The 27,836-nt window shown below is 44.8% G+C and overlaps 1 protein-coding gene across 5 annotated transcripts in view; it reads right to left on the reverse strand.

Moving 5' to 3' along the window:
- FAT1 (FAT atypical cadherin 1) overlaps positions 1-27,836 on the reverse strand; it is a 125,094-nt gene that overhangs the window by 2,171 nt on the left and 95,087 nt on the right. For 2 of the 5 annotated variants that reach the window (XM_061134763.1, XM_061134764.1), the window contains 18 exons: positions 23,296-27,363; positions 22,544-22,740; positions 21,683-21,836; positions 20,636-20,869; positions 19,141-19,530; positions 17,655-17,869; positions 16,982-17,119; positions 14,678-14,821; positions 13,971-14,168; positions 12,336-13,137; positions 12,065-12,196; positions 10,985-11,142; positions 9,644-10,106; positions 8,522-8,675; positions 8,264-8,374; positions 5,980-6,611; positions 5,158-5,295; positions 327-362 (listed from right to left, as the gene is read on the reverse strand). In XM_061134763.1, coding sequence (XP_060990746.1) covers positions 327-362; positions 5,158-5,295; positions 5,980-6,611; positions 8,264-8,374; positions 8,522-8,675; positions 9,644-10,106; positions 10,985-11,142; positions 12,065-12,196; positions 12,336-13,137; positions 13,971-14,168; positions 14,678-14,821; positions 16,982-17,119; positions 17,655-17,869; positions 19,141-19,530; positions 20,636-20,869; positions 21,683-21,836; positions 22,544-22,740; positions 23,296-27,363 — 8,364 coding nt within the window. Of the gene's footprint in view, positions 1-326; positions 363-4,620; positions 4,674-5,157; positions 5,296-5,979; positions 6,612-8,263; positions 8,375-8,521; positions 8,676-9,643; positions 10,107-10,984; positions 11,143-12,064; positions 12,197-12,335; positions 13,138-13,970; positions 14,169-14,677; positions 14,822-16,981; positions 17,120-17,654; positions 17,870-19,140; positions 19,531-20,635; positions 20,870-21,682; positions 21,837-22,543; positions 22,741-23,295; positions 27,364-27,836 lie in introns of all 5 variants that reach the window. The other 3 variants (XR_009691637.1, XM_061134766.1, XM_061134765.1) reach the window with 3 other exon arrangements.

Consider the following 27,836-nt stretch of genomic DNA (forward strand, 5'->3'; position numbering starts at 1 on the left):
AACATTGACAAATATATTACAATTTTTGATAAACTACAGTAATTTCGTTTCTTTAAAAAGGACTAAGGGTCATTTTCAACTATTTAAAGGTATAATTATTAAAAAAAAAAAAAAACCCTTCCAATTTGGGGGTAGCCCCCCCACCCCAGGATTTTTGAAATCCTTTGGCAGCCAGTGAAGGTGAGGCAGGCACGTTCAGAACGCAGGCCACAAACAGGTAGGCAGTCGTTAAGGGTGCAGACACGTGCAGCAAGTCAGCACTGGGTCAAGGCTCCACCCATTTGTTTTAGTGAAAAATCAATGAACAACTGGCATGCATAAGTCACCTCTTGATTTGCTGAGGTCAGGAGCAGCCAAAGACTCTTTTGGTTGCAGAGTAGAGAGAAAAGAAAACACTTGTAATTAAAAGAGAAAGACGGCTGAAAAGGCAATAAAGATTAAGTCCATAACACAATGTAAACTGTTTTATAAAGGCCCAGTCAGCCATGTACTGTGCCTTTTAAGCCATTATCTATGAAAATCCCCAACGGTGAGAAATCTGTGTAGCACAAATAAAATGGGACGTGGGAGCGGAGGGAGAAGATGAGGGATGATGAACTAGGGACGCGGCCGGGAAACTCGGACAGGATTTTACTTTCTTTCTCTTGTTTCTGGCAAGCTACTCCTGAAACACAAAATTTTGTTAGGAGTAATTGAAACTCTATTTCAATTTCACCAATGTACACTGGTGAAAAGAATTTAAATGACCCCCTCATGTTACTGAGAAATATTACGAAATCATTTTTTTCCCCTAAGGCTGGGTAATATCAGGTTGCTTAGGTGATAATGCAAAATACATAAGCTATAGCCACATGAAAGACACAAACTTTACAGCACAATACAGCCTTCACATGTCCAAGATTCAGAGAAACCACAGACACACTTAGATACTGATAAATAGCTAAGAGAAAACCTCACCAGACCTTGCCCTATTTGAACATGACTTTATATTCACACTGTCCACCTTTCCTTAGAGACACCATCAGCTGACCTTAACCCTGAGCCCAGCCAAATCTGTCTGGCCTCTCCCTCTCCTGGAGTCCTTGTTTTGCACACAGAACTCCGGCATGGGGCAGAGTCCATGTGAATCCCGTGACCGTGGGGCAGGCGGCTTACCCTGCTAAGCTTCAGGCTCTTCTCTTCGAAATGGAGGTGGAAATCCCTTAGTTATTATGAGGATTAAATCACATAATGTAGGTCAAGCACTAACCATTGACTATCATTCTAATTCTTATTGTAGAAATAGATGACTAGTAATTTTCTAAACTAGACCCATGCTTTCTGTGCATTCAATGATGCTCTTGAAAACCCAGTGATAAAGTAACTTGGGGAAAAAAAAAAGTAACTTGGAACAAATAAGATTTGATTGATGGTTCTCTTCTAGGAATTTAAATCAAAAACTGAAAAAATTGTGATTTCTGAAACATGAGTAAGCCAGTATTTAACTAATGTTTATCTCTGGAACTATTCTAAAAAGCCTGCTAAAAATGTGGTAGTTTCTTTCCAAAAAGAGGATTGACAACTTCTGTTTACTAAACAGCCATTCCATTATTCTTAGTTTTCCATTTTAAACTCAATTTATATTTAATATGTCAAAGATATTTTTCAACAAAAGAGATTGCCATGAAAGAACTATTCGAATTCTGTTTCTTTAAACTCAGTCAATATATTATATAAATATTAAGGTTTCATCATGGGAGAACTAAGATTCAGTAGACAAAATATAGATCCCCTTCTGATATGCCAAGTAAAGACATGGTCACTTCCTGGAAACTAAGTGTAAGGCTCACTGGTAACTGAAATGAGTAAGCTGAACCCCTCAAACTTGGCTTGAAACCATCCTTCTCTCACCTACATCTCAGCAAACCTATTTGTTGTCCCAGCAGAAAGGATTCCCTAAGCTTCGTGGGCTCCTGGTGGTCTAGGCCAGTAGTTCTCCAAGTGTGGTTCTTAGACCAGCAACATCAGAATTAACTGGGGGCTGGTTAGAAATGTGCATTCTCTTGGCCCCAGCCAGATTTGCTCCATCAGAAATCTTTGGAGTTAGGGCCTAACAATTATGCTTTTCACAAGCCCTACGGTGATCTGATTTCTAGTCCGAAAATACCTGTGTACTTTGCATGTGATAACTCGAATTCCAGTGCACTGATGGAGGGATAATTTGAAATAATTGAAGGCAGGTATTTCTTAAAATTTTGAACAGATAAAGCTTCCTGTGAGATGATTTTTTACTCAACCAAATATGAAAATATTGCCTTCTATCATGTTCTACAATTTTCCTTGACCATACCAGGGAAAATACAAAAGGGAAGAGTCAGGTATAGGCAATTATTAAAGCTGTGTTTTACTGAGTTTTACTATATTAAAAATTTTTTTTAGATAATTAGAATTACTTTTCACTTCTTCATACTGTTCCATGTAAAGGCAGTTGTCAAGACCCTACCGGTGACTTCTGGCAACTGTGTAAATTCACTGTGAACCACAAGAAAGTAACAAAGAGCACAGACATACATAACATACATATATAATGATATTTTGCAACACCCCTGGGTTATGAATGGACACACCTGCACAGCATAAAAGTATTCAACCTCTTCAGAACCATCAGACAAGGACTCTGTACAACACTACCACGGGAAAAACACAGCACTCCAGGGACAGTCACTGAACACGAACACAGACACAACTGTACCTTCTTCAGTCACCGTGTCAACGACAGCATTGACAAGGTGTATTACAGTCACTATGGAAGCTTGTGAAAGGCACAAGAGCAGTAAGTTAGAAAGGCCTTCAGTGAGTCAGGAAACTGCATTAGATATGATTTCTGCATATTATACAGTTTCTACCGCATAGTTTAACAATGTGAAACTTAAACACAGCTATATAGTTATGTATGATCTTTGCACTTGTTCCTTATATGTCGCAGATTTTTCCAATCAAGTTATATATTTGTTATCATTAATCAAAGGAGTAGAGGAACGAGTAACCACATTTTACTGTAATTTAGGAAAAGAACTTTCAGCCATAAATTTGTTTCACAATTACAATTATGAATCAAGTCAGGACAAAACAACCCTGATTTTAACATCCCATGGGCAAAAGCTTTCACATTCAAAGAGTCAAATACTTGGCTAGGCCAATTTTCTGGGTCCATTTAATACACTCATACATTGTTTGCAGGAAAAAAATTAAGAGCTGCATAATAAGGTAAAATATGCAATATGAATACAAAAATGGCTTTGTCTCTGTTCTCTGTACTCCCACCCCAATTTTCTTGTCTTTCTGCAGACGAGTTAACAGCTGGTGAGCTAACATACCAGCAGAGAAACACAGACTGTCTGCCTGGCTGTTTCCTGTGTAAATTCCCTTTTCATTCCTGTATCAAACTGTTTCAAGGTATTTATGCCAAGATAAATACCCCTGCATGATCTGTGAAGCACCCATGTAATCACAAGGGTCCTTAAGGGGAGCAGCTTTCCCAGCTGTGGCTGCAGAGCTAGGACCAGAGCAGAAAGACCAGTGAGGTGCAGTGTTGCTGTCTTTGACAGATGGAGGCCATGAGCCATGGCATGTGGGGAGGTTCTAGAGGCTGGAAAAGGTACAGCACAGGATCTCTCCTCTGGCGTCTCCAGAAAGGAGACAGTCCTGCTATTATGTTAATTTCAGCCTGCTGAGACAAGCGTCACACTGCTGCAGAACGATAACAAATCTATCTTGTCTTAAGCCACTATGTAATCTATTACAACAGCCTTAGAAAACTAGAAATATGATTTAAATATACTCTTAATACAGACTTTAATTTTGATGGATAATGATTAAAATTATGATAAAGATTAAAATAAAGACACTCCTGGATAATATATTTTTTCTCACATTGTATTATCTGGCAATTAATTTTCATGACTAGTTTGACCATAGCTTATTAAAAGTATCTAAGAGTATTAAGAAGAATGATGTTTCAGTTAAAAAAAAAAAAACCTAGGAAAAGAAAGAAAATACTGGCAAAATTCTGAGATTTATGAAGAGCACTTAAGGACAAAGATATAAAGTATTACGTAAATTGGCAACTCTATAATGTTTTAGAATTAAACCTAATGAAAGAATTCTACTTTGTTGTTGGTTTGATAAGCAGAGTTCTGTCCAAATACTTTACCGCTAAATAATAAACACTGTTTCACCTTCATATCATATATAACATGCTTGAAATGGCTCAGGAATGAATGGAACATACATATGGCCATCCTTAGTTTCGAAATGGTCTCTGCAGTATATTATGGACTGCTTTGCATTTACAAACAATCAAATAATTATTAGTGAGTTATTTCCTTCCATCAATAAACTTTCAACTGTTTACACATGGCACTTTTATGCAAAAAAAATTACAATCAAACCAATTCTGACATTCAAAAGTTTCCACTAAAAACTCACTTTACTGGGTTTCTGGATACTGACAGTTTTCTCTACTGGTATGCGCTAATATGGTAAAGCTGCTTATCAACGCCATTCACCCTCCAAGAAACAAAACTGGCAGCCAAGATCCCACTGTCAGACTTTCTTCATTAGAAATATAATCCAACTTACTAGCAATCTCTTAAACTGCGTTCTCAGTCAGTACGCTCTGATCCAAATGGGAGCTGAGGCCGCAAGGGAGTCGGTGGGGAGAGACAAATAGAACCGTGTGACAATCACAGGTGCTGCTCGAGTTGCCCATGTCAGACCGGCGCATCTCCTCGCAGGGCTGCGGGGTGCGCGCGTGTGTGCACGCGGGTGTGCTCAAGGAAGCGGGGACGAGGTTTTTTGTTTTTTTTTTTTAAATCCACATAACTTCTATAGCATTCACTGTCATGGAAGAAAGGCCCATGCAGAACTAACCGATCAGAAAGAGCTCATCTTTCAATCAGTCATATTTTCTTTCTTATGATGACCAGTCACTACAGATTCCTAAGCATGAAGGACGTTTTCGGCATCGCCCCCAGCGGATGTTCATGCAAGGCTGTCTAACTGTGGTCTGAAGTGAAGTGTGAAGAGCATCTGAGATGGAGCCAGCGACTATGTCCCTGACCTGTGTCAGCGAGCGGGGCCGCGGACGGTGGGCGCTGCGGAAGCGTGTTTACTCACCATTGTCGTCGCACGGCTCCGACTGGAAGGAGCTGAGGGAGTGCACTTCGGACAGGCTTTCCCGGGCGCTGCACGGGCGAGACGGCTTCTCCTCCAGCGGCTTTTTGGAGAGACAAGGATCAAGATCCACCACTTTAGCTAAAAGGAGATGACGGACAAAACAGTTACACGTCACAAAGGCAGGAGACTCTCTTTTCTTCCCTGCTGTATCCTGACAGGAAGCGAGTGTGATCCGTGGACTGCCTAGGATTTATTCAATAAAAGAACATTGAAAAAAAAAAAAAAAGAAACATCTCCAAAACAGAACCAAATACAAAATGCAAAACCTATAAATACAGCTTGCAGACTCACAGAATAGAAATTCTCAATAAAGCTGCCTGTGGTGGAGACTATCAGACAACATGGGGAATTAAAATTTTATTTGAAAATGGTAATATATAGCTTTTTCAAGGCATCCCATAGACGTCAGGCCACTTAAATATTGTCGCTTCTTCTGGCCACATCTGAGAAAAAAAAATCATATCATGCCAATGCCCTCCCAATTTTTCTGTCATAAAAATCCCCCCACCAATTAGAGTTGAGAATCCAGATCAATTACGAAAACGAAATGATCTTTCCAGATGAATGGAACACAACTAGATTCAATTCCTAAATTAAAGCAACATCACGGCCACAATGTGGCCGGTCAGGGCTGGGATGCCAGGAAAATGTTCCCAATTGTACCAGAGCTCTGTGGAGTCTGGGCACGTTCATCACTAACAGAGACGCCACACTCCTGCGAGGTCAGAGACATTTTACCGAGATGGAGAAAACCATTCTTACTATCATAGTCGAAGTCCCAGCTAGGTTTCTGGATGGAGTCGCTGTCAGAAGGAGAGTTTGAAGGCGGCGGGGGAGGCAGGTTTGGGGCCACGCTGCAGACGGCCACGGCTTTCCGGTGCCCGTGCACGGACTCCGGGTTGAAGGTGCTGAACTCGGGGTGCTCCGGGATAGCTGACCCTTCGAAGGAGTTGCGGTCAAGGTTGTTCCGAGAGTCACTTGGAATGCTTGGGGTGTAGGAGATGGGCCGGACAGGCACCTGGGGTGGTATGTCCGAGTAAATGTTCTTATTCAGCTTGGAATCGAAATACGGTCTTTGCAAGAAAGCTGCGCTGGGTCCCAGGTGTTTGTCCTCGGGTTCGGGCTGGGGTTTCTTCTTCCGACTGATCATCTTGCGGCAGAAGACGAACACCAGCACCAGCAGAAAGATGCCCGTGATGAAGACAACGATGCCGATCCCCTCGGCCAGGCCGATGTTCCAGGGGGTCGACACGTACTGGTTGGGAGCCACGTCCTCGCAGTGTTTCCCCTTGTACTCGTGGCTGCAGTTGCAGTGGTAGGAGCCGTGCGTGTTCTCACAGAGGGCCCCGTTCCGGCAGGGGTTGCCAGCACATTCGTCAACGTCGCTCTGACACCTGCCGAGACAGCCCAGGGTTAGGAGAGGCCTTGGCAGCACCATAGAGACTACAGGCTAATCATCCCTCCTAATAAGACTCACCCAACACTGACCCGGGCTTCCCAGGTGGCACTAGTGGTGAAGAACCCGCCTGCCAGTGCAGGAGACACGGGTTCCATCCCTGGGTTGGGAAGATCCCTGGAGGAGGGCATGGCAACCCACTCCAGTATTCTTGCCTGGAGCATCCCATGGACAGAGGAGCCTGGCGGGCTACAGTCCATGGGGTCGCAGAGAGTCGGACACGACTGAAGTGACTTAGCAACACTGACCCAGACACAGGACAGCCAAAACACACTATCGACAATAACTACACAAAAACCGTTTGTGGAGTAATGACTCATTTGAGTTTACACCCTGTACGTCTGGGAGATAAACACATCACATCAATGTTTAGCTGCCGTTTTTCTCAGGGTTCAACAGACAACTGAATCAAACTCACTGGCTAAACATCAGTTTGTCTCAATTTCTGATCCAGATATTTAGAAAAGTGCATGCCGATAAATGTATTCCAAGAGGGCTGGATTAAATTTCTCCGATAACTTTCCCATGGGGGAATATGACAGCTCCATACAGCATGTGAAAGGCCAGAAAACTCTCTGTTTTTCATTTTAAAATGTTTCTCCATGTTGAAAACCCTCCTCAGCTCCTCACCCTTACAGAATCGTCCACAGGAAAGCCCCCTCAGGCCCCCTCCTTCCCTCCCCTTCCCAGTGGGCGTCTCTGGCACCTGTGTGGGTCCCCCCATCACGGCTCAAACCCTTTCTCCTCTAACAAAATGCACCCTCCTCTAACACCCCTATACTCACCTGGCATTACAATTTTGATTACTGGGACATTTTTGTCAACTATATCGAGTACTGACTAGGATTCAAGTAGACTAATGAATGAAGACCACGTGACGGACAGTAAAATTCAGAATTACTACTAGAACAAAACCTTATGTGAATCCATGCAGGCAGGTCACACTTCAAGCCTTCTAACAAAAGTGACAGGTGAAGGCTTTTCTAGATGCATAGCACTAGGCACTTGTATGGAACAAGCACTAAGTTTTTTAAACTGAACCTGGTGGAAAGTCTAAGGGGAAATGGCACCTGGAACAGAAAACCATTTCATTCAACGTCGACAACAGGCATCTAGTGCCTCATATTCTTCACCGAAAATAATGATCGTCTCTCAGACTATGGAAGGCTCACAAAAGATACCTAAAGAGTTGAGAAATGTTTTAGATGCTACATAAACAATGAAAAAGAAGTCATCTATCTCATAGATAGGTAACAACCCCATGCGCATCTGTTTTAAAAAAACAACAATCACTGTTTCCACAGTTACTTCCTGCAAGTACCCATACGTTCCTTGTTTATAAATAACATTTTTAAAGTATAGAAGCACTCTATATTCAAAGCATATAGTATTTCAAACATTATATCATGTTCACTTGCTCAATATTTTTTTTAAAAGAATGAAAAGATGAATTATACAAAGAGTCACTATGAGCTCTGAAGTCAAATTCTAAAGCAACACAGTCCAAATTAAGTAAGTGTTGTTGCATCTTGCCAATCGCTGTGACCCTACAGAGAGCTGCAAACACAGATCTTGAAGGAAGTCAGTTACCTTTCTCCCCTAAAACCTGAGTCACACTGACAGACCGCACCATCCAAACTATCAAAACATGTTCCGCCGTTTTTACAAGGTTCATCTTTGCAGTAGGGGCTAAGCTGGCACCTGAAGGACAAGGGAAAAATAAGCATAAAAACCCAATGTTTTCTCTGTAACTACAGGAGCAAATGAATGTAGACACTGCACAGACACACGATGATGCTGAAAGCGCTACTGCTCTAATGAACGATGGAAGTCTGGGGACCTACACACCTCTGACCGGTATAGAGTCCTCGGCACTGGCAGACGAAGTCTCCGTTGTCCACAATGCAGGTGCCGCCGTACAAGCAGGGGTTGGAGGAACACGGGTTGACGCTCACCTCGCAGTAGGTCCCGATGTGCAAGGCGTTGCATTTGCAGTAATAACCTAAACCGGCAAATGGGAACCAAAAGTACTATCACTCAGTAACTCGAAAAAAGAAGTCTCAGGGTACTGGTTTTTACGTTTAAGTGAAAATTTAGCTCTCTAAGACTTGTAAAACATATCCAATTCCCCATACCCTCTGGGTACAAAGCTGCCTAGATCACCAAACCTTCCACTGTTGGTATCACCCAAATACGAAGGACTGAAGAGGGAACTCATGACTTGATCAAGGTCATCTTAACTTAGCAGGGTGCCCAAGGCCTTCTGGAAAACGACACTCCCAGCCCCGTCTCAAGTGAGCAAGACTGGCAGGCCCCCCGCTGGGCTGGTGGGTAAAAAGAAGCTTAGGGAGAACTGCTGCTGCTACGTCGCTTCAGTCATGTCCGACTCTGTACGACCCCACAGACGGCAGCCCACCAGGCTCCGCCGTCCCTGGGATTCTCCAGGCAAGAACAATGGAGTGGGTTGCCATTTCCTTCTCCAGTGCATGAAAGTGAAAAGTGAAAGTGAAGTCGCTCAGTTGTGTCCGACTCTTTGCGACCCCATGGACTGCAGCTCACCAGGCTCCTCTGTCCATGGGATTTTCCAGGCAAGAGTACTGGAGTGGGGTGCCATTGCCTTCTCCGTACGGAGAACTACGTGGAACCAATTCCAACCCCCTGGTTGGCGTCCTTGTGGCTGCAAAGGCATTCAGGGTCAGCTGTGGTTTCCTGTGACTACTGGTGCAGAATGACACGTGTCTGGAAATGTGATGTAGTGTGGCCACCGCTCAGCAGGAGAGAAACTGTCCCCTCCAGCCACTCCCAAGATGAACCCTAAGCCCAGCTCCACTCGAGCATCACTTACACCAGCTGCAGTATACGACCAAACTGACTGCACACGAAAAGGAAAAGCAGAAATGCCGGGAGACCTCCGCCCCAGTGCATACACGTGGATGGACTGCTTGGGAGAGGTGCTGCTGTGAGGCTTACCTCCCGTCGGGGAGGGGTGGCAGACGCCCCCGTTCTGGCAGGGGCTGCTTGAGCAGTCCTCCGTCGCCGTCAACAAGCACCCGGGAGACACATCCACTGACTCCTCGATGTGCGCGTAGCTCCTGGGTCTGTTGTTTAAGGGCAGCTCCTGCCCATTCAGGTAAATGGAGTCCATGCAGCCCCGGAAACCATTGCCCACCTGGGGGCTCCGTCCGTGCCTCGAGCCCTGCTGGCGGACGTGGCCCCCAAAAAACATGTGGCTGTCGAGGTTGAGGGTTTTCAGTGTCCCCGGGGCTGTGCCCGAGGCGGTGTGGACCTGATCCAGAACCAGCCGGGCGTAGTTCCCGTTCACCTCGAGGGACACCGCGTGCCACAGCCCGTCGTTGACCTGGATGCTCTGCACCGAGACGATGCCAGGGCCGCTGCCACAGTCGAACTTGTACTGCAGCCTCCCGTTGTGGATCTGCGACAGAGACAATCACTGTGCACGTTACTCTCGCGGAATCATCGCACCCGGCGTCGGATCACGCATCTAAAGGAGGGGGTGGGTCTGCCACCTGAAGCAGAAAGTTAGTGCAAGTAGGGATGAAAGGGAAAGTCGCTCAGTCATGTCTGACTCTTTGCGACTGTATGGATTGCAGCCCGCCAGGCTCCTCTGTCCATGGAATTCTCCAGGCAAGAATGTTAGAGAAGGCAGCCGTTCCCTTCTCCAGTGGAAATCTTCCCACCCAGGGATCAAACCCAGGTCTCCCGCATTGCTGGCAGATTCTTTACCATCTGAGCCACCAAGGAAGCCCAAGGCCTCGCACTTAAGTACTATAGAACACGTGCTCCTTGGTTTACTGTATGAATAATAAAAATAGGCCTCTCAGGGATATCAAAGTTCCAACTACATAACTAAAAGGCATTGTGTAAGTAACTGAAAACTGCTAACCGAACAGAAGAGCATCAGATTTTGTTTAAAGTCAAAAACAAATCACTCTTGATAAAAAAAAAAAAAAAAAAAGTAAGCTGATCATCACTTCAAGTGTATGTAGGACCTTTCTGTAAACTCTCCATAATATCAGTAAGATTCATATCAGAGTTTGAATGTAATGGTCACAGGAACCTGAAAATGTTTGTAAAAAACAGAAGTAAATGTCTATGTTACTGCAGAGCAAAAAGAGCTTTTCACCCCACAGAACTTATGTGTTGGGATCAATGAATCATTTAAAGGAAGAACTCAATCATTTCATGTTGCTTATCTTGTTCTTTTAAAAAATGGGCCACCTGAACATAGAATGGAATTCATGTGTCTAAAGTCTCCCACAATCTGAGATACAAATATGCACAAACACCCACCTCCAAGATGCTGTAGTCGGTCCCTCGAGCATACATGACAACCGCGTGGGCAGAGTACGTTCGAAGCCTCATGGTCAGCTTCATCTCTAACTTGTTTTCATTTTCCATTAGACGGTATTTCACAAAGCTGTTTCCAGTAAATGTTATAGATGCAGTCCCTGGGAATCACAAAGAGAAGAAATAAATCAGAACCAAGTTTAAGCATATTTGTATAAGTTGTCCCCCCACCACCATGCCCTAATTCAAGTTCTGGATCTAAGATGATACAGTATAAAATTCAATTCAATGGGAAATGTCTATTTTTTTCACAAAGAGCAACAGCAAAACTGGCTCTCCATTTGGAGTGAATAAGTTAGACTACTGTATCACAGAGAAATGAATTCTAAGATAAATAAAAGATCCAGATATGAAATATCCATTAAAAAATCATTAGAAAACAATTTAGAAAAATATGTAGCCTCCAGGTGGTTTGCAAAATGTTCTCAAGCAAGACGTAAAACAATTCACACTCTACAAAAACAATGAAACTAGTATCAATCCAGAGATGAAAACTATTTTGTAAAATTATGCAGAAGTAAGAAAATAAAAATTAAACAAATCAAAAGACCAGTGACATATAGACAGTGGGTCTATTAACATGTAAATAATGTTAATGCTCAAAATTATACAGAGCTCCATCCATTCAAAATAAGAAACAGACAAATTATCCAGACAATCAAGCAGAGAGCATGAACTGGCCAGTCACAGAAGAGGAAGTGCTGCCATGAACAAATGAAAAGACAACCTTCACAAGTAGCCAGAAAAACGGCAATTTAAATAATTAGACGTCATTTCATCCCTGGCGGCTCAGATGGGAAAGAATCTGCCTGCAATTCAGGAGACCTGAATTTGATCCCTGATTGGGAAAGATCCCCTGGAGAAGGAAATGGCAACCCACTCCAGGAGAATTCTTGCCTGGAGAATCCCAAGGACAGAGGAGCCTGGTGGGCTATAGTCCACGGGGTTGCAAAGGGTCGGACACAACTGAAGGACTAACACTTCTACATTTTTTCACTTTTTTATCTTAGTTGAACCTCTCACCTGGGCACTGACCAGACTTGCCACCCGGACAGACGCAGGTATACGTCTCCTCTCTGGGGTCAGTGACACATTCCGATCCTTCAGGGCACGGATTATCTTCACATCCACGATGGACAAGTGGGCATTTTCCCTCTGTTTTAAAAAAAAAAAAAAGAGGAGGGGGGAGAGCTAATGAATAGGAATTTCAAAAAAACGGATCTTTACTGTGTCGCCATCTAAGGCTGTAAGATGAACCGACCCGCACGCCCATTTCCACCTGCGTGTGCGTTACCTCTGCAGAGGCACATGGCCGTCCGCCGGTGGCGTGGGGTCACAAAGCTCAGTCTGGCCGTGCTGTGCGTTGACATCACACTCTCGTCCATGGACACCTTCTCATCACAGAACTTCCAGGGGCAGTCGAGGCCTGCACACAGCTTCCGGAACACCTCCAGGATCCTCACACCGATGATCTCCTCGATGTCCGTCACGGAAGAGTTGATCTTCTGCAGGAGCTGCCTGGTGGAAACGTGGGCGACACCCGACCTCTCTACAAACAGCAAGACGTCCAGGTGCGGGTGAGGCTCGGCGGGCTGCAAACTGACAATCTGAATACTGTTCCTCCTCACGCCCAGGATGTTCCCCAAAGCTCGCTGGAAGTTGCGCCAGTAGTCGCCGACGAACTCTTCTGGGGTGAGGTTGGCGAAGCGGATGGCGACCGTCTGGTTGAGCATCTGCTGCGTCACCTGTCTGACCTGCACCGTGATGTCGGCCGCGGTGGTGAACTTCCCGTCCGTCACGCTCACGTTGAGCAGGTACTGCCCTATGTCCAGCTTCTTGTGCGCGATCAGCTTGCCCCCTGTGCTGGACACGGAGAAGAGGTTGTCCATCTGCGGGTCGAGGCTGTAGGTTAACGTGTCATACACGTCTTGGTCGGTGGCGTGGACCTTCCCGATGACACCACCTGAGTACTCCTCCCCGAAAGCAGTGATGAAAATCTCCAGCGGCAGGATTGCCGGGGGATAGACGCTCTCTTCAATGACCCTGATGTCAATATATGTCAGAGACGACAGCTGAGGCTTTCCATTGTCTGCCGCCTGCGAGAAAAGAAGGGGAAAAAAATCACCTTTGTCTGTATCGTCGTTCACAACTTCTTAATACAAATATATTTATACTGCTCAAGTTCTAAAGTACTACCAATCGTTAGATACCTAATTCTTTGTATGAGAAGCATTATCAAGGGACAGGGTAGAAAGCATTTTCAGAGTAGGTGTATTAACTGGTCATAGCGGAATTGGGGGTATGATGCTTGAATTCATAGGAAAGAGATTGTTAATAGTAGTGACTTGGTGATAAAATTAATCGTGTACAATTCTGGCATGTACGGGTTGTTGAAAGAGACCACAGGGTAAATACTTCTTTCTGACCCTTTCACTGATTCATGCTGAAACTTAGCTCCACCAACATCTATGCTAAAGTATGTGCTAAGTCGCTTCAAGTGCGTCTGACTCTTTGTGACCCCATGGACTGTAGCCCGCCAGGCTCCTCTGTCCATGGGGATTCTCCAGGCAAGAATTCTGGAATGGGCTGCCATGCCCTCCTCCAGAGGAATCTTCCCAACCCAGGGGATCAAACCTGCATCTCTTATGTTCCCTGGATTGGCAGGCGGGTTCTTTACCATTAGTGCCACCTGGGAAGGTCTCTGATAAGGTAAGTGAATAAATAAATATGCCCCTGCCAAGTGCTGTGGGATAAAAATGAAGATATGACAAAAAAAAAAAGAAAACCAGACTGTAATTCTAATTCAGTTTTGCAGTTCTGTCTTCTCACGAGGCATAAGCTGTTTACACATGAGAAGATAGATCACTGCAGTGGCTCTTTTCCACGAGTTCTCAAAAAAAAAACAAACCATGAAGAAAGGCGTGAATACCTTAACACGCAGTAAGTAATGATCCTTCACTTTCCTATTTATGGCGGCCGCCGTCAGCAGGGCTCCCTGCTGGTTGACTTCAAACGCCCCCTCTTCATTCCCGCTCACGATGCTGAAGAAGAAGGGGGGACCGTTGTGGGAGGAGTCCCTGTCCGTCACCACCAGCTGCAGCACGCTGAACCCCACGGGCTTGTTCTCCTGCAAAGGGGAGGAGAACCACGCCGCTGTCAACAAGACGCCCCACAAGCTTTCCAGAATAGGACGTTTGCAGAAAACAGACATTGCTGCTTCATTTGGAAGGAGGAGAGGGGAGAGGGGCTGGCGGTGTTGGGAAGAAGGGGAGGGAGACTGGTGGGGAAGGGGGGAGTGGAGGGGAGGGGGTGTGTAGGGAGACTGGGGAGGGGAGAGGTGCTTGGCGGAGGAGTGGGAGGGTCTGCATGGGGCCAGGAGGAAACTCAGGGCAGAAGGGAAGGTTAAGAACCAAGCTACTGAGGTTATCTTAAAAACCAAAGCAAAAAGAAGAGACGAAAGCATTTTGGAAATGGCTCATCTTTTAGTACCGACAGAGAGCCCTGTAATGTCACCCTTCCCATTTTTCTCAAAAGCGGTCTTTGGAAAAGGAAAGCTATTTCGAACGAATAATCGAGGCCCGTGAGAGCACACATTTCAACAGGGACACATTCCAGGAGCCCAGGACCCACGGTCACCTGGATGATCAGGCTGTAGTTCCCCCTGGAGAAGACCGGGGCATTGTCGTTCACATCAGACACGTCGATGTTCACGGTGGTCGTGGCGACTCTGGGGGGACTGCCATTGTCAGAGGCCTGCACGGTGAGTGTGTAGCCTGAGATCTTGTCGGGGAAAACACAAAGAGAAGTGTGTCCGTTTCCACAAGACCAAAGAACAGGGGTTCCGTCTCAAGCGTGCTTCTGACACCCCCAGAGGGGCAGATCTGAGGGTCTCCGCCCCCTGAGCCCTGCAGGCGGGTGACTCCCTAGCCTGCACACAGGGGCATGGCCACAGGCCACCTGCAGAGTGGAATGTGTCTGCCCGACAGAAAAAGTTACTAACATGGAGGAGGATCTCAGATGCCTCTCAGAAACATACTTGCCCTGTGAAGGTGTTCTAACTTTGAAAACGTGCCGATCTATTAACAGAAATTAAGACAGAAAAGGAACACAAACGATGAGAAAAGATGGGCACACCTGTCTAAGGGTGCAACCTTCCCTCTGTCCCAGTGCGACTCTCAGCTAGGAGCAGACACACAGCTAGCTGTCTCCTGCCCTCGAGGGCCCATTCATTCTCAACGCTCGGGACTCTCCAGATCATCTTCCTCTTCGATGTGGCACTTGGCTTGCCCTCAACTGCCTCAATCTCCCAAGACCCTTCTCTTTGTGACTTCCTACTAGAAAAGGTGACTTAAGTGGGGTGGCTGCTTTTCTAGGACAGCTCCTTTTAAGGTCTCTCTTTCAGAGGAAGCAGTGAAGAGGCCAGGAGGCTGGCTAAACCCCAGAGGATGTGCTGTCAAGTACCAGTCCTGCGAGACACGCCCACGGGAGAGGGCGACTCGGCCTGGGGAACTCACCTGCAACCTCACAACGGACATGAGTTTACTCAAGGTTTTGAGAAGTCGGTTCAAGTTAAAAACACTAACTTTTGTCCTGCCCAGCAGTACTGAAGTCCTAAGCGTTAACAGTCATGCCTCCCAATCTCTTGGGAAGTCCCTGCTCAAAAATAATGGGTCAGGAAAAGAATTAAAGAATGGAGATTTTATGAAATATCTCAGCACTATCTCCCCAAATTCCTTTCAACTTGGATGTGCCCACTATCCTTCTGAAATCACAGTCTGTATTACCCCTGACGCCCTTCTAATTCCCTGAACGAAGGCTCTTTCACTTCTTCCCTCCATCACCTCTGAGGCAGCTCCCCTCCTGTCTGTGAGAGAGGGTGAGTAAGTGGATGGGTGGATGGATGGAGGGATGGAGACAGGGAGGGAGGAATTGGCTCTTTCCTCATTCGCTCACATTTACCTCCAAACCTCAGGTCATTTCCATGATCATCTCCGGAGGCACGTGCCTTTTCTGTATTTCCAGCTTCAAGTCTCCAGTTTGACTACAATGTCCCAAAACTGGCTGTACAGTTTTACCTGAATATGCCACTTTCCTTGCCAGGTCAGCACACCCAGAACACAGTCGAGCGCGTCTCCCCAGCGCCAGGTCTGTGCCCCGTGACCCCATCTGATGGCAGTACTCCATCACAGCAGGACTGAACAGCATCGAAGCACCGGCCACCTCCGCTCTCCGTGGAGGCCACAGCTCAGCTCTGTGGTCCTCACTGCAAGTTTCCGCATTTGTCTTGTCGCTCACGTGTCACGCTACTATCCCCGCTCGGGCTCTTGTAACGACTGTCACTGGGCCTCCTACCTCTGACCTGCCGCAGGCCTGGTCCTCAGAGAGCATCCCCTCGTGTTGCTGCACTTGGGTGCACAGACGTCGGTAACCACCTAACCCCTGCGATGCAAGCCTGAACCTAGGATCCTGGCTTTGTCTATGGCCTGAAATCTGTTCCTAAAACACCTGATGTATCTTCTCTCCCTCGCTTGTCTGTAAGATCACTCTCCTCCAACACAACTGAATAAAATCTCCTAAACACACCCCGTGACTGCCTTTCTCCATTCTTTCCTCCCCCCAGTTCCTCACGGGGAATTCCCTCCTCTCAACACTCGCGTCTCCCAAATCTCTGCTGTCATGTAAAACCCAGATTCTAGCTCCACGAAGCGTCTCAAAACACCGGTGCCAACAGAGTTTCATCCCAAATACACACTTTTATTCTCTAAATGTCACAAGTATGAAACAAATCACTATTCTGGAGATCTTCATACTATAACTGTTTTTCAGGTATTTATATTCTGCTTGTCGCTTCCTAAGAACAGGGCTGGTTCTTTTGACATTTCCCAACATGTTGGCACTTGATTTGATAATCTGTATAAACAATTTAATTTCTCCACTTACTGTTTCCCGGTCTAGAAGTTTGGTCACCTTCACTTCTCCTCTGGCAGGGTCGATTGTAAATGGACTTCCCTGGTTGCCATCTATAATTGCATAGTGGATGTGGCTGTTTGAAGGTCCGTCAGCATCATCTGCCATAACCTAGAAAACATCACATTCCTGTTTAGGAGACAGATGAGGACGTGACAGCAGAAGTCTATTAAGCAAATTTCTGGTATCAATGGCAGTTACTTATAAATAGAGCCAGTCACTGGGTTAATAAAAGACATTTCCTCATCTTCCAATTATTTTCAAGTAAGGCCACTGTAAGAACTGGAAGAGAGCGTCCCTGGTGGCAAAGAATATGCCTGCTAGTGCAGGACACACGCGTCTGAGCCCTGGTCTGGGAGGATCCCACGTGCCAGGGAGCAGCTCAGCCTGTGTGCCACAGCTTCTGGGCTGGGCCCAGAGCCCAGGAGCCGCAACTGCTGAGCTGATGTGTTGCAACGGCTGAAGCCCCCAAGTCTGTGCTCTGCATGCTCCACAACTAGAGAAACCCTCAAGAGCAACAATGACCCAGCACAGCCAGAAATAAACAAATAAATTAAAACAGCAGCAGCAACAAGAAAAGTGGATAAATCCCTAGAAAAATTCTTGCCGAGACCCAGAAGAAAACTGCAGAGGGAAAGATATGCACCGTGATCACAGACTGTTCAAGAACAGCGTCCTCGCTGATGACCGCCGTGTAGGTGTCCTGGCTGAACACTGGGGTGTTGTCATTGATGTCTGTTACATTGATGTTCACCGTGGCAACATCGCTTAATGACGGTGTGCCTCCGTCAGTGGCCTCAACAGTCAGGTAGTACTCATGAGAGCTCTCATAGTCCAGATTCCCAATGATAAATATGGCCCCTGAGCAGAAAATCAGAGTCACTTCCAGTGCTTTAAAATGCCACCACTTTCTCCTCCTATGACTGAAATCTTCAAGAGCTGACTTACCATTTATGTATGTTCTCTAATTTCTTAATTCAACAAGTAAAACAGGAATTGGCTCATCCTGGGAACTCTCCTTATTGCTTTTACTTTCCTGATACTCTTTGGAATATTTAAATTGCTTTTAAACTTAAATTGCTCAGTACTTGCTATATCCCTGTTATAAAAATGATTACATTTCTTATCTCTTCTAAATGACAGTTTACTACAGACTTTAATAAAACAGAAAGAAAACATAAAAATTCTATTCTTTGGCTTTTCATTTTCTTTTCCTTCTCCTACTTTTACAGAAATTCATATCTTTTTAAAAATCTCTTGAATAATGCTTTGTTTACATTCTATCATTTTTTTTTAAAAATCCCTTTTTGATTTAATAATTCCTTTAACGTCTTTCAATGTTGTTCCTTTTTACCTCCTTACAGTCTATCCTACTTAAAGAGTCCTAAAAATAACAATTTTATATGTGCTAAAAATACATTTTAAGATAGCATCATCACACACCAACCCTTCATCTGAAACAGTCACATACAATTAAACACAGTTTGAATGGAGCCATTTTTGAGAGAGCAATTTCCTTATAGCTATTTCAGTCGACAGGTTAACAAGACTACAAAAGTATTTATGCAGCCAGAGTCAAGAGCTTCAGCGACTTTTGACCCTCACTGCCAGTCCCTCACTAAGGAGCTCAGCCCAGGTATTTGCCAGTTATACACAGCTAGCATAATGAAGAAGTCAATTTAACGAATTATCAGGTGCCCCTACTGAATCTAAGAGCAAAGAGGTCGAAACTCCTGTTTCACTTGGGAAGCTATTTCATATGAGATCCACAAGGGGCACAAAAAAGCGAGCCATTATGCAAAATTTCCTACCATCTTCCATTCTTTATCTTTACTGATTTATTACATCTTATAGCTTTACTAAATAACTAGAGTATGATGCTTTAATTTTCTCCTTAAATTTGCTCATAACAGACAAGCCAGAAATTATTTTAGTGTGTAGAACTACAGTTTTAAAGCCTTCTAAACCACGATGAATTCCACTTCAGATAACAACACAAAGGAAACTTGAGTTTTCTCTTATTTTAGGGTATCTACTGACAACATGTGACCTGTCATTGTACCAGTCAAGTGCTGAGCAATCTAGCCTTTCTGGCAGAATAAGGGCTCCCTCCCATTTGAGTGGTAGGTTACCTGTCTTAGAGTCGATGCTGAATTTCCCATGTTCATTCCCGCTTATGATAGAGTAGGTGATTTCTGCGTTTGCTTCAATGTCCCGGCTCGCTGCGTACACTTGGAGAACTTCAGTCCCAACGAGAACGTCCTCAGACACTGTGGCACCATATTCACGGTACTCAAACACGGGCGGATTGTCATTTATATCCAAAACAGATATGACAATGGTCCCGGTAGCTGTCAACCTTCTGGGCAAACCATGATCGACAGCTTTCAAAGTCAGGGTGTATACTGCCTGGAGTTCTCTATCCAAAGGCTTTTCTAACTGAATGATTCCAGATAATTCGTTAATGGAGAACTGCCCATCAGCGGAGTTAAGCAGTGAGTAGGAGATTTTCCGATTCAGTCCTGTCAAAGACACCACATCATGTCAGAACGCTTTATTTCAAGAAATGTAAGCACGCTCCTTAAAAATATGGACACCTACAGCTGATTCATGTTGATGTTTGACAGAGAACAAGAAAATTCTGTAAAGTAATTATCCTTCAATAAAAAAATAAATTAAAAAAATACATGTAGCATACATATGAAAAGGGAAAATGCTAATATACATTATTTAAAAATTCTTGTTGACTAAGATCTTAAAAAAATGTAACTTTTAAATGAGAGATTCACTGAGTTAAAACAAATATAATTTCATAGTCATCTGACTTTTTTTAAGACCATATTATATAGGAACTTTGTTCTAAAACCCAGATCTTTAAAAATAAAGCCTACTTATTACTTAGCTTCGGTGACAAACATTTATTTGAAAATTAATACATTTGCTTCTAACTCTTCAGTGTTAGAATGATCGAAGAAGTTATTTCTATTCTCTGCTATCAAAATGCTGTGAATATATACCCCAGAGCCTTACTGTCTCCATAAAAAACTTGAAAGATCTGTAAAACTAAAACAATATGTTGTTTGCTTCTGTTATGTCCCTATGATACTAAATCTCTTTGTCACAAATGCTTTATTCACCAAAAAATAACAACCCTTTATCAATTAATTCAATGGGATATAAAAATCTGTTATCACAGGCTAGAATTTTAGAGGCATCACAGTAAGTTCATTGTGCACAATTTCGAGATTTTGAATATTCATTAAAAATGAGTTCCTTATTCTGAAGATTTCATTCAATTTTTAATGCCAACACATTTTTTTAAAGATTTTTTTAAAAAATATGGACCAGTTTTAAAGTCTTTACTGAATTTGTTACAATACAGTCTATGTTTTGGTTTTTTGGCCACAAGGCGTATGGGATCTTAGCTCTCCCAACAGGGATTTAACTCACACCCCCTACACAGGAAGGTAAAGTCTTAACCACTGGGCCACCGAGGAAACCCCAACGCTAACACAACAATAGTGAGTTACTCAACACGCATCAGCCTGGGTACATGAGAGGGGATGAATGTGTTAAAACAGCCCCTCAGGCCACAGTCTGAAGACAAGAGCATCATCCGGGCTTTACCTGCATCCGCGTCCGTGGCCTGCACCCTGGTCAGGAGCGTGCCTGGCTCCGTGTTCTCAAACACGGTGATGGTGTAGGGATCAGCAGAGAACTCGGGGGCATTGTCGTTCACGTCCTCTAGCGTGAGCACAATGCTCGCTTGGCAGAACCTTCCCCCTCCATCGGCGGCCTTGACGAGAAGATGGTAAGTTGCTTGCTCCTCGCGATCCAGCGGGGCTGATGTTTTCAGTTCACCTAAAAACAAATATCCACGGGCTCACTTGAAACCGAAGATGTAACTGCCAGCAGACATCCTTCTTCCTCTTACATCTATAAAATCTGAATAATAGTCTTCCTTTGGACAATAATTTTGTCAGTGACAGAGTCAACAGCTAGGGGAGCCCTCTGAGTTGAAGACTGTCAAATCCTGCTAGGAGCCAGCTCTAAGCCATAAAGATCTCCAGGCTGGTGGGTCTCTTGTATTATATAAAACGTCAAAAAGCAAAAGAGCTGCCAATTTACCAAGTTCAAGGTATTTTTTAACTGACTCAAAAATTAGATTCAAATGTCTATAATTAATTTGGGTGGAAACCTTAATAGAAAACTATTGCTTGATCCCCAATTTTAACAAAATACAAACTCAAAGAGAAAAACAATACCAGAGGTTTAAAGACAGGTAAAATATCATCAATAATTTTAATGAATATGCTAAGTTATAAATTTATGGTCACAAGTTCAATGAAACAAACTATATGGAAAATTGATAAAGCAGAAAGCTTGATATACTTTAACTTCTGAGTTGTTTTCTTTTTTAAAGAAGGCGATATAAAAAACTTATAAATGTTAAATCCTCGATTCAAGCAGGTGATATTGCTGCTGTTAATTTTTTATCTCACCATAAATTTTATAGTTAATTGTTGCTTACCTTTCTAAAAGATGCCATTTTTGTAGCAGAAGAGCAAATTCACAAGAACAAAATATAATTTCAAACTATCTGTGTGATCCAAAACCACCTGAATATGTGACTTTGTTGAAACAGAATCTGTTTTGCCCAAATTCCACCTTTACCTGTGTCTGGATTTAGTTTGAATTTTTCTGCACCTGGACCAAATAATGTGTAAGTAATTTCAGCGTTGGAACGGATATCTGCATCCGTCGCAGAGACCTGCATGATCAGCTTCCCAGGAAAGGCATCTTCTGGAATCGTGTCAGAATATAAAGTCTACAAAGATTGTAAACAATACCGTTAACTTAGAACATTGAAAGTTAACATGACTGCCAAGGGAGCAACAGAAATCACTTAACTGGGGTCACAGAACACACAGGAAAGGAATAAAACTAAAATCCAAGGGGTCTGCAGAACTATTTTTCTTACAAAAGAGGAGTCAGGTCACAGCTAACAACCCCACACGCTGAACTACAGCTCTTCCCTGGTACCCATGTTGTCCTCGCGTTAAGAACTATGGGCTCCGCGGGGGCAGAGGCCACACCCTGCACCTCTGGGTTCCTCCAGTATGTGCAAAAGCAAGGGCTCTAAATATAGTCTGCTGGAGCAGAAGAGAGCTGTGTACCAAGAACTCCTGGCCTAATGTCCCCCCCGCCATAACCTCACCCCCCGATGAAGGGAATCCCTTCAGGAAAATGTAAGAGAGCATGTTTAGAGTTAACATACAACTGTAATCCTGTCCATAATTCACAGTATTTTTGAATGATGTTTTCAAGCTTTTTAAACATACCCCAAAAGTACTTCTGAAACTACTCCAACTCTGGCTCCATCAACCCCATCTTGACTTAAACATTAAGAACTTACAACGTAAAAGACATCTGAATTACTTCCCGTGCAGTAGCACCATGTGACTGTCCGACTGAAAGGTTTAAGAAAGAAATCTGAATTCATAATATATGAACTTAAAGACAGGAGTAGCCTACCTTTTCACAAATGGGACTGTTGTCATTTGCATCAAGGACTTTGACTTCAACTATAGCTTTGGATGAGAAGGTCCCGTCAGTTGCTGTGATGGTCAGAAGGTAATTGTCCCTTTCCTCTCTATCTAGAGCTTTCTTCACATAGACCTTCCATTCGTTCTGTATATTTTCAATAGCAAACTGCCCCAAAGGATCTCCGCCTATGACATCAAAGGAAGGAGATGACAGTCAAATTTGTTGAAATTAAAAAAAAAAAAAAAAAAGTACAGGAGAAACAAATTGTATAAAAGATACATAATTTAAAAGTTAAGTTTTTAAAAAATAATTCCATTTATATTTATTAGATTTCCTGTTTACTAAGCCCTGCCAACCCTCAACAAAACCAAAAAAAAACAAAGGAAGCAGCACTAAAATGTGTATCTGAACACAGCATGAAGCCAAAGAGAATTTAAAGACCATCAATAACACTTTCACCTACACTGAAACTGCATTTTTTAAACTGTAATATCTTTTTTATATACTACGTATAAAGTCTGACAGAATGAATCATAAAAATCAAAATCTGTCTAATGAAACAAGGACTGGCTTTGCTCAGGCAAAGAACTTGAAATATAGCTTAAGAGATTGTTACTTTCTACTTATTTTAAACATACTACAATTGAATCTTTAACTCTCAATTGCCATCAAATAATGTATCTCAGCATCCATGCTTCTGATACCACTTGACTTGAAATTAAACCGTTTGCATGTGTTACCTGTTATGTAGTATGTAACTTGTCTGTTGATCTCCTCAGAATCAGCATCCGTGGTGCTCACGATGGCAATCACGCCCCCAGGAGGATCATCTTCGCTCACGGTCCCTTTGTAGATCTCGGCCGTGAACCGAGGGGGGCTGTCATTGACATCAGTGACTGTAACATCCACAACGGCTGTGGAGGAGAGCTGAACCTTCTCACCGTGATCTGAGGCAACCACCTTAATCTGGTAGCTGTCTCTCTTTTCATGGTCCAGTTCCCTCAGCGTGGTGATCCAGCCCGTTTCCACGTTAATGGCAAAGGATTCGATGACGTCCATGCTTTGTGACTGATCTAGATTATACATGACTTCGCCGTTGGTGCCTGAATCCAGGTCAGATGCCCTGATCTGAATGACTCTGCTCCCCGCCGGCAGGTTTTCAACAACAAAGGCCTCGTATGGACTAGACTCCAAGACAGGGCTGTTATCGTTGGCGTCCCTCACCTGGATGCTCACATCGACAGAAGCCACCACCTCCTGGTCACCATGAGTGCACCTGGCAAGCACGGAAAACTGGAACCACTTTGTGGTCTCGTGGTCAAGACTCTTCTCCAGTTTCAGCCTCCCGCTCTGCCTGTCGATCACAAAGAACTCATCTCTGTTGCTCTCGGGGGTATTCCCTTTGACCAGGCTGTAAAGGACAGACCCACTGTGTTCTGCTCGAATGAGGTCTATTTCGGTTCCAATGGGCACGTCTTCAGAAACTGTATAGGTGTAAAACGGCTCTGAAAACCTGGGAAGCCGCACTTCTGGTGGGAGCACTTTAACGTAGACGGGAACAACCGATTCTCTTTGTGGGGACCCGTTGTCCACAGCTCTGACGAAGAAAGTGAAGACCTCATTCTCCAAGCCGATTAAACTTTCCTTGGTAGTAATTATGCCAGACGCTCTGTTGATTTCCAAATTCTCTTTAACACTTTCAGAATCTGCTTCGATGGCATAGGCGATGTCAGCGTTGGAGCCCTCGTCGGCGTCGCTGGCGAGGACTTTGATGACCGATGTCCCTTTGGGAGCGCTGGACCCGATGTTCACCTCAAACCTGGTTGCCCGAAACTGCGGGGCATTGTCATTGTCATCTGTGAGGATGACGTTAACGGTGCAGAAAGCAACCTTGCCTCCTGCATCCTTGGCCATGAAACGAATGGGGATTACTTTCTCTGCTGGGGTTTCTCGATCAAGCTTTTCTAAAGTAAAGATCTGCCCTCGCTCATTTGTGTAAAACCGGTCTTTGGCGAAGTCATTGACGATGTGGTAGGTAACGTGACCATAAATACCTGAATCCCCATCGGTTGCTTTGACCTCGGTCACCAGGGTGTGCAGGGGAGCGTTTTCAGCGAGCTCCACTTCATACTCGTTCTGAAGAAACGTGGGACTGTGCAAATTGCCTCCAATCACAGTCACGTGAACCTGAGCGGAACTCCTAAAAACTCCATCCGACGCAGACACCTGGAGGGTGTAGGACGGCTTCAGGGCGTGCCGGCGCAGGTTTGACAGCGTGATGATCCCTGTCTTGCCGTCGATGACAAAATTCTTATGGTCGTTGCCAGACAGGATGGAATATTCCAACTTGTCTGCGTCGGAACTGTCTGCGTCATAGGCCCGTACACAGGTCACAAAATGCCCGTGGGCGGCATGCTCGCTAATTCTGGCTTCGTAAAGCTGCTGGTCAAAGAGGGGCGGGTGATCGTTGAGGTCAGTGACGTCCACCGTGACGACCACATCGCTGCTCAGAGGGGGCATGCCGCCGTCAACAGCCCTCACGGAAATCTGGTGCTGCCGGAACTGCTCATAGTCCAGAGTCCTGACCAGCGAGATGAGGCCAGTGGCGCTGTCGACGTGAAAATGATCGTGGCTCTTGCTGTGATTCCCGACCATGTGGTAGGAAATCCCTCTGTTTGGTTCTGAGTCGGCATCTGTCGCTCTGACTTGAACCACAGACGTCCCGATGACAGATGCCTCGGACAGGGTGGCGGCATAGGACGGCTGGGCAAACATGGGAGGGTTGTCATTGATGTCCTCCACGATTATGTCCACGAAGACCTCGGCATGAGCGCCGGTCAAGGAGTCCGTGGCTCGGATGCTCAGTTTATATGCCGGGTGGGACTCGAAGTCCAGGGGCGCCACGACGCTGATAACTCCGGTGTTGAAGTTGACAGTGAACTGGCTGAAAGGATCGCCCTCGGCGATGCTGTAGTGCACCTTCAGGCCCTCCGGGCTGTTGGCTTGTACGAGGACAACGGGGCTGTGCATCTGTGCGTTCTCTGGGATCTCGGCACTGTAGAAAGGCTTTTCGAACACGGGCATGGCTTTGTTCATCACGGTGATGGGGACGATGACCTCGGCTGAGAAAGCTGGATCTCCTCCATCTCTGGCAACCACTGTGACGAGATACTCTTTATTTAAGGTGTCAGGTTCAAACGGCTTTTTCAGTGAGATCTCCCCAGAGGACCCAATCTGGAAGTGTTCGTGGTGCTCCTTGAGGTAGTAATGAACCTCCCCGTTTCGGCCACTGTCCCTGTCGACGGCGGTCACGTGGCGGATCACCTGGCCCACGGCGGCATCCACTTTCACCAGGGCGTAGTAAGGGAGGTTGACGAACACTGGGGCATTATCGTTCTGGTCCTCGATGGCGACCTTCACGATGACGTGGGCCACGGCCGGAGGCGTCCTCTCCCGCGTGACTTCCACCACCACGTCAAAGGCCTCCTGCTGCTCGCGATCGAACGGTATGCCGGTGGTCGACAGCACTCCGGACGTGCGGCTGATTCTGAACCTGCGATCCGGGTTGAGGATGTGGTAAAACAGGGGCTCGTTGATTGGATTCCCAAGGGCAGTGATGACAGCAAGCGTTCTGGCTTCGGTGGAATTCTCCTTCACCACGGCAGAGTAGAAATCTTGAGTAAATTTCAGCTGGCTCTCCTTGCTTTCTTTCACGTTAATTTTGACGGACGCAAAGCTGGCGAACCGGCCATCGGAAGCCCTGACGGTTAACTCATAGCGGCTCCTCAGCTGAGTCGTGTTCTGCACAGTTATGGTGCCAGTCTTGCGGTCCATCAAGAACTTCTCCCCAATGTTGCCTTCGGTGATGGAGTACATTAGCTGTGAGAACGCGCTTGAATCGGCATCAGTGGCATTCACCGTGATGACCTTGACTCCTCTGTAGGTTGGTAACAGAAGAGATGCTTCATATAATGATGCGGAGAACACAGGAGGGCAGTCGTTAATGTCAATGACGTGTATAGTGACATTGGCTGCGTATTCAGCAAACAGACGTGGTGTTCCCATGTCATGAACTTGCACAGTGAAGTGAAACGTGCTTGCTTCTTCATAGTCCAAACTTAGGACTGTATGAATAGCACCAGTGCTAGAATCAATGGTAAAGTATTTGTGTACAGATGGTTCAACGATGTGATAAACAAGCAAGGCATTTGATTCTTGATCGGCATCAGTGGCTCGAATAACTAACGGGACATTCCTGTCTGTTAGGACCACGCTGTTAATTGAAGCTGATTCGCTAATGAGCCCTGTATACTCTGCTTGCATAAAAACTGGCAAGTTGTCATTTTCATCCAGCAGGTGCACTACAACGGTTGTGTTTGCAGACAAACCAGCCATGTTAGTTCCTTGTACTGTTAATGTATAGACGGGCAAGGTTTCAAAATCCAAAGCTTTCTGAGTGATGATACTTCCAGAGTGTGGGTTAATATCAAAGGCATCAGCTACATTTCCATCCTTTATTTCATATACCACTGATGACTGGCTGTGGGCTGTAACCATTCCGACAAAACTCCCAATGCCGACAGTTTCACTAATTTCAACAGAATGTTCTTTTGATGTAAACTTGGGAGAGGCGTTGTCGGCAATGGTCACAAAGATCCGCACAGAGGTGATTTCACTCATTGGTGGGTCGCCTTTATCTGTAGCTTTTACCATTAAGTCATATGCTCCTTGGTTACTACGATCTAATTCTCTGGCAGTTTTTATGGAGCCCAAGATGGGGTCGATCGTAAAAGAATTTCCAATGTTTCCTGGGAGGGGAGAGAGAGAAGCATGTTGAGAGAAAAATACAAGGACCGATCAACCTTCAAAGGGAACTGGCTTCATTCAACCTGTCTCATTTCTCAATGTGTTTCATTTTTATCCACCTAAACTAAGGCAAACTTTTCCAAGTTTTGTCTATAAATTATCAAAAAACAAACAAACAAACAGAATTAATATCACTATGCAGCTAAAGCTAAAACTCTTTCTGGCTGAACTAGGAATGTGTTGTGGGAAAAGCTGATTCTCCTTCATAAAGCAGTGAAGCTAATCATTTCCGAGAGTCCCTCAAACCCCCTTTGGAATGTATTTATTGCTTGCAAATTCTCAAGAATCTTATATGAAAGGGAAGACTTCAATTAAATTCAACAGACTTCAATAGGGTTGGCCCTCGTTTTAAACATTCGGGAATTGATGAAGAAGCCTGTATATAATCTGCCCCACTTTCCAGGTTTTGAAGATT

Source organism: Dama dama, chromosome 32 (assembly GCF_033118175.1).
Source record: "Dama dama isolate Ldn47 chromosome 32, ASM3311817v1, whole genome shotgun sequence".
NCBI lineage: Eukaryota > Metazoa > Chordata > Mammalia > Artiodactyla > Cervidae > Dama > Dama dama.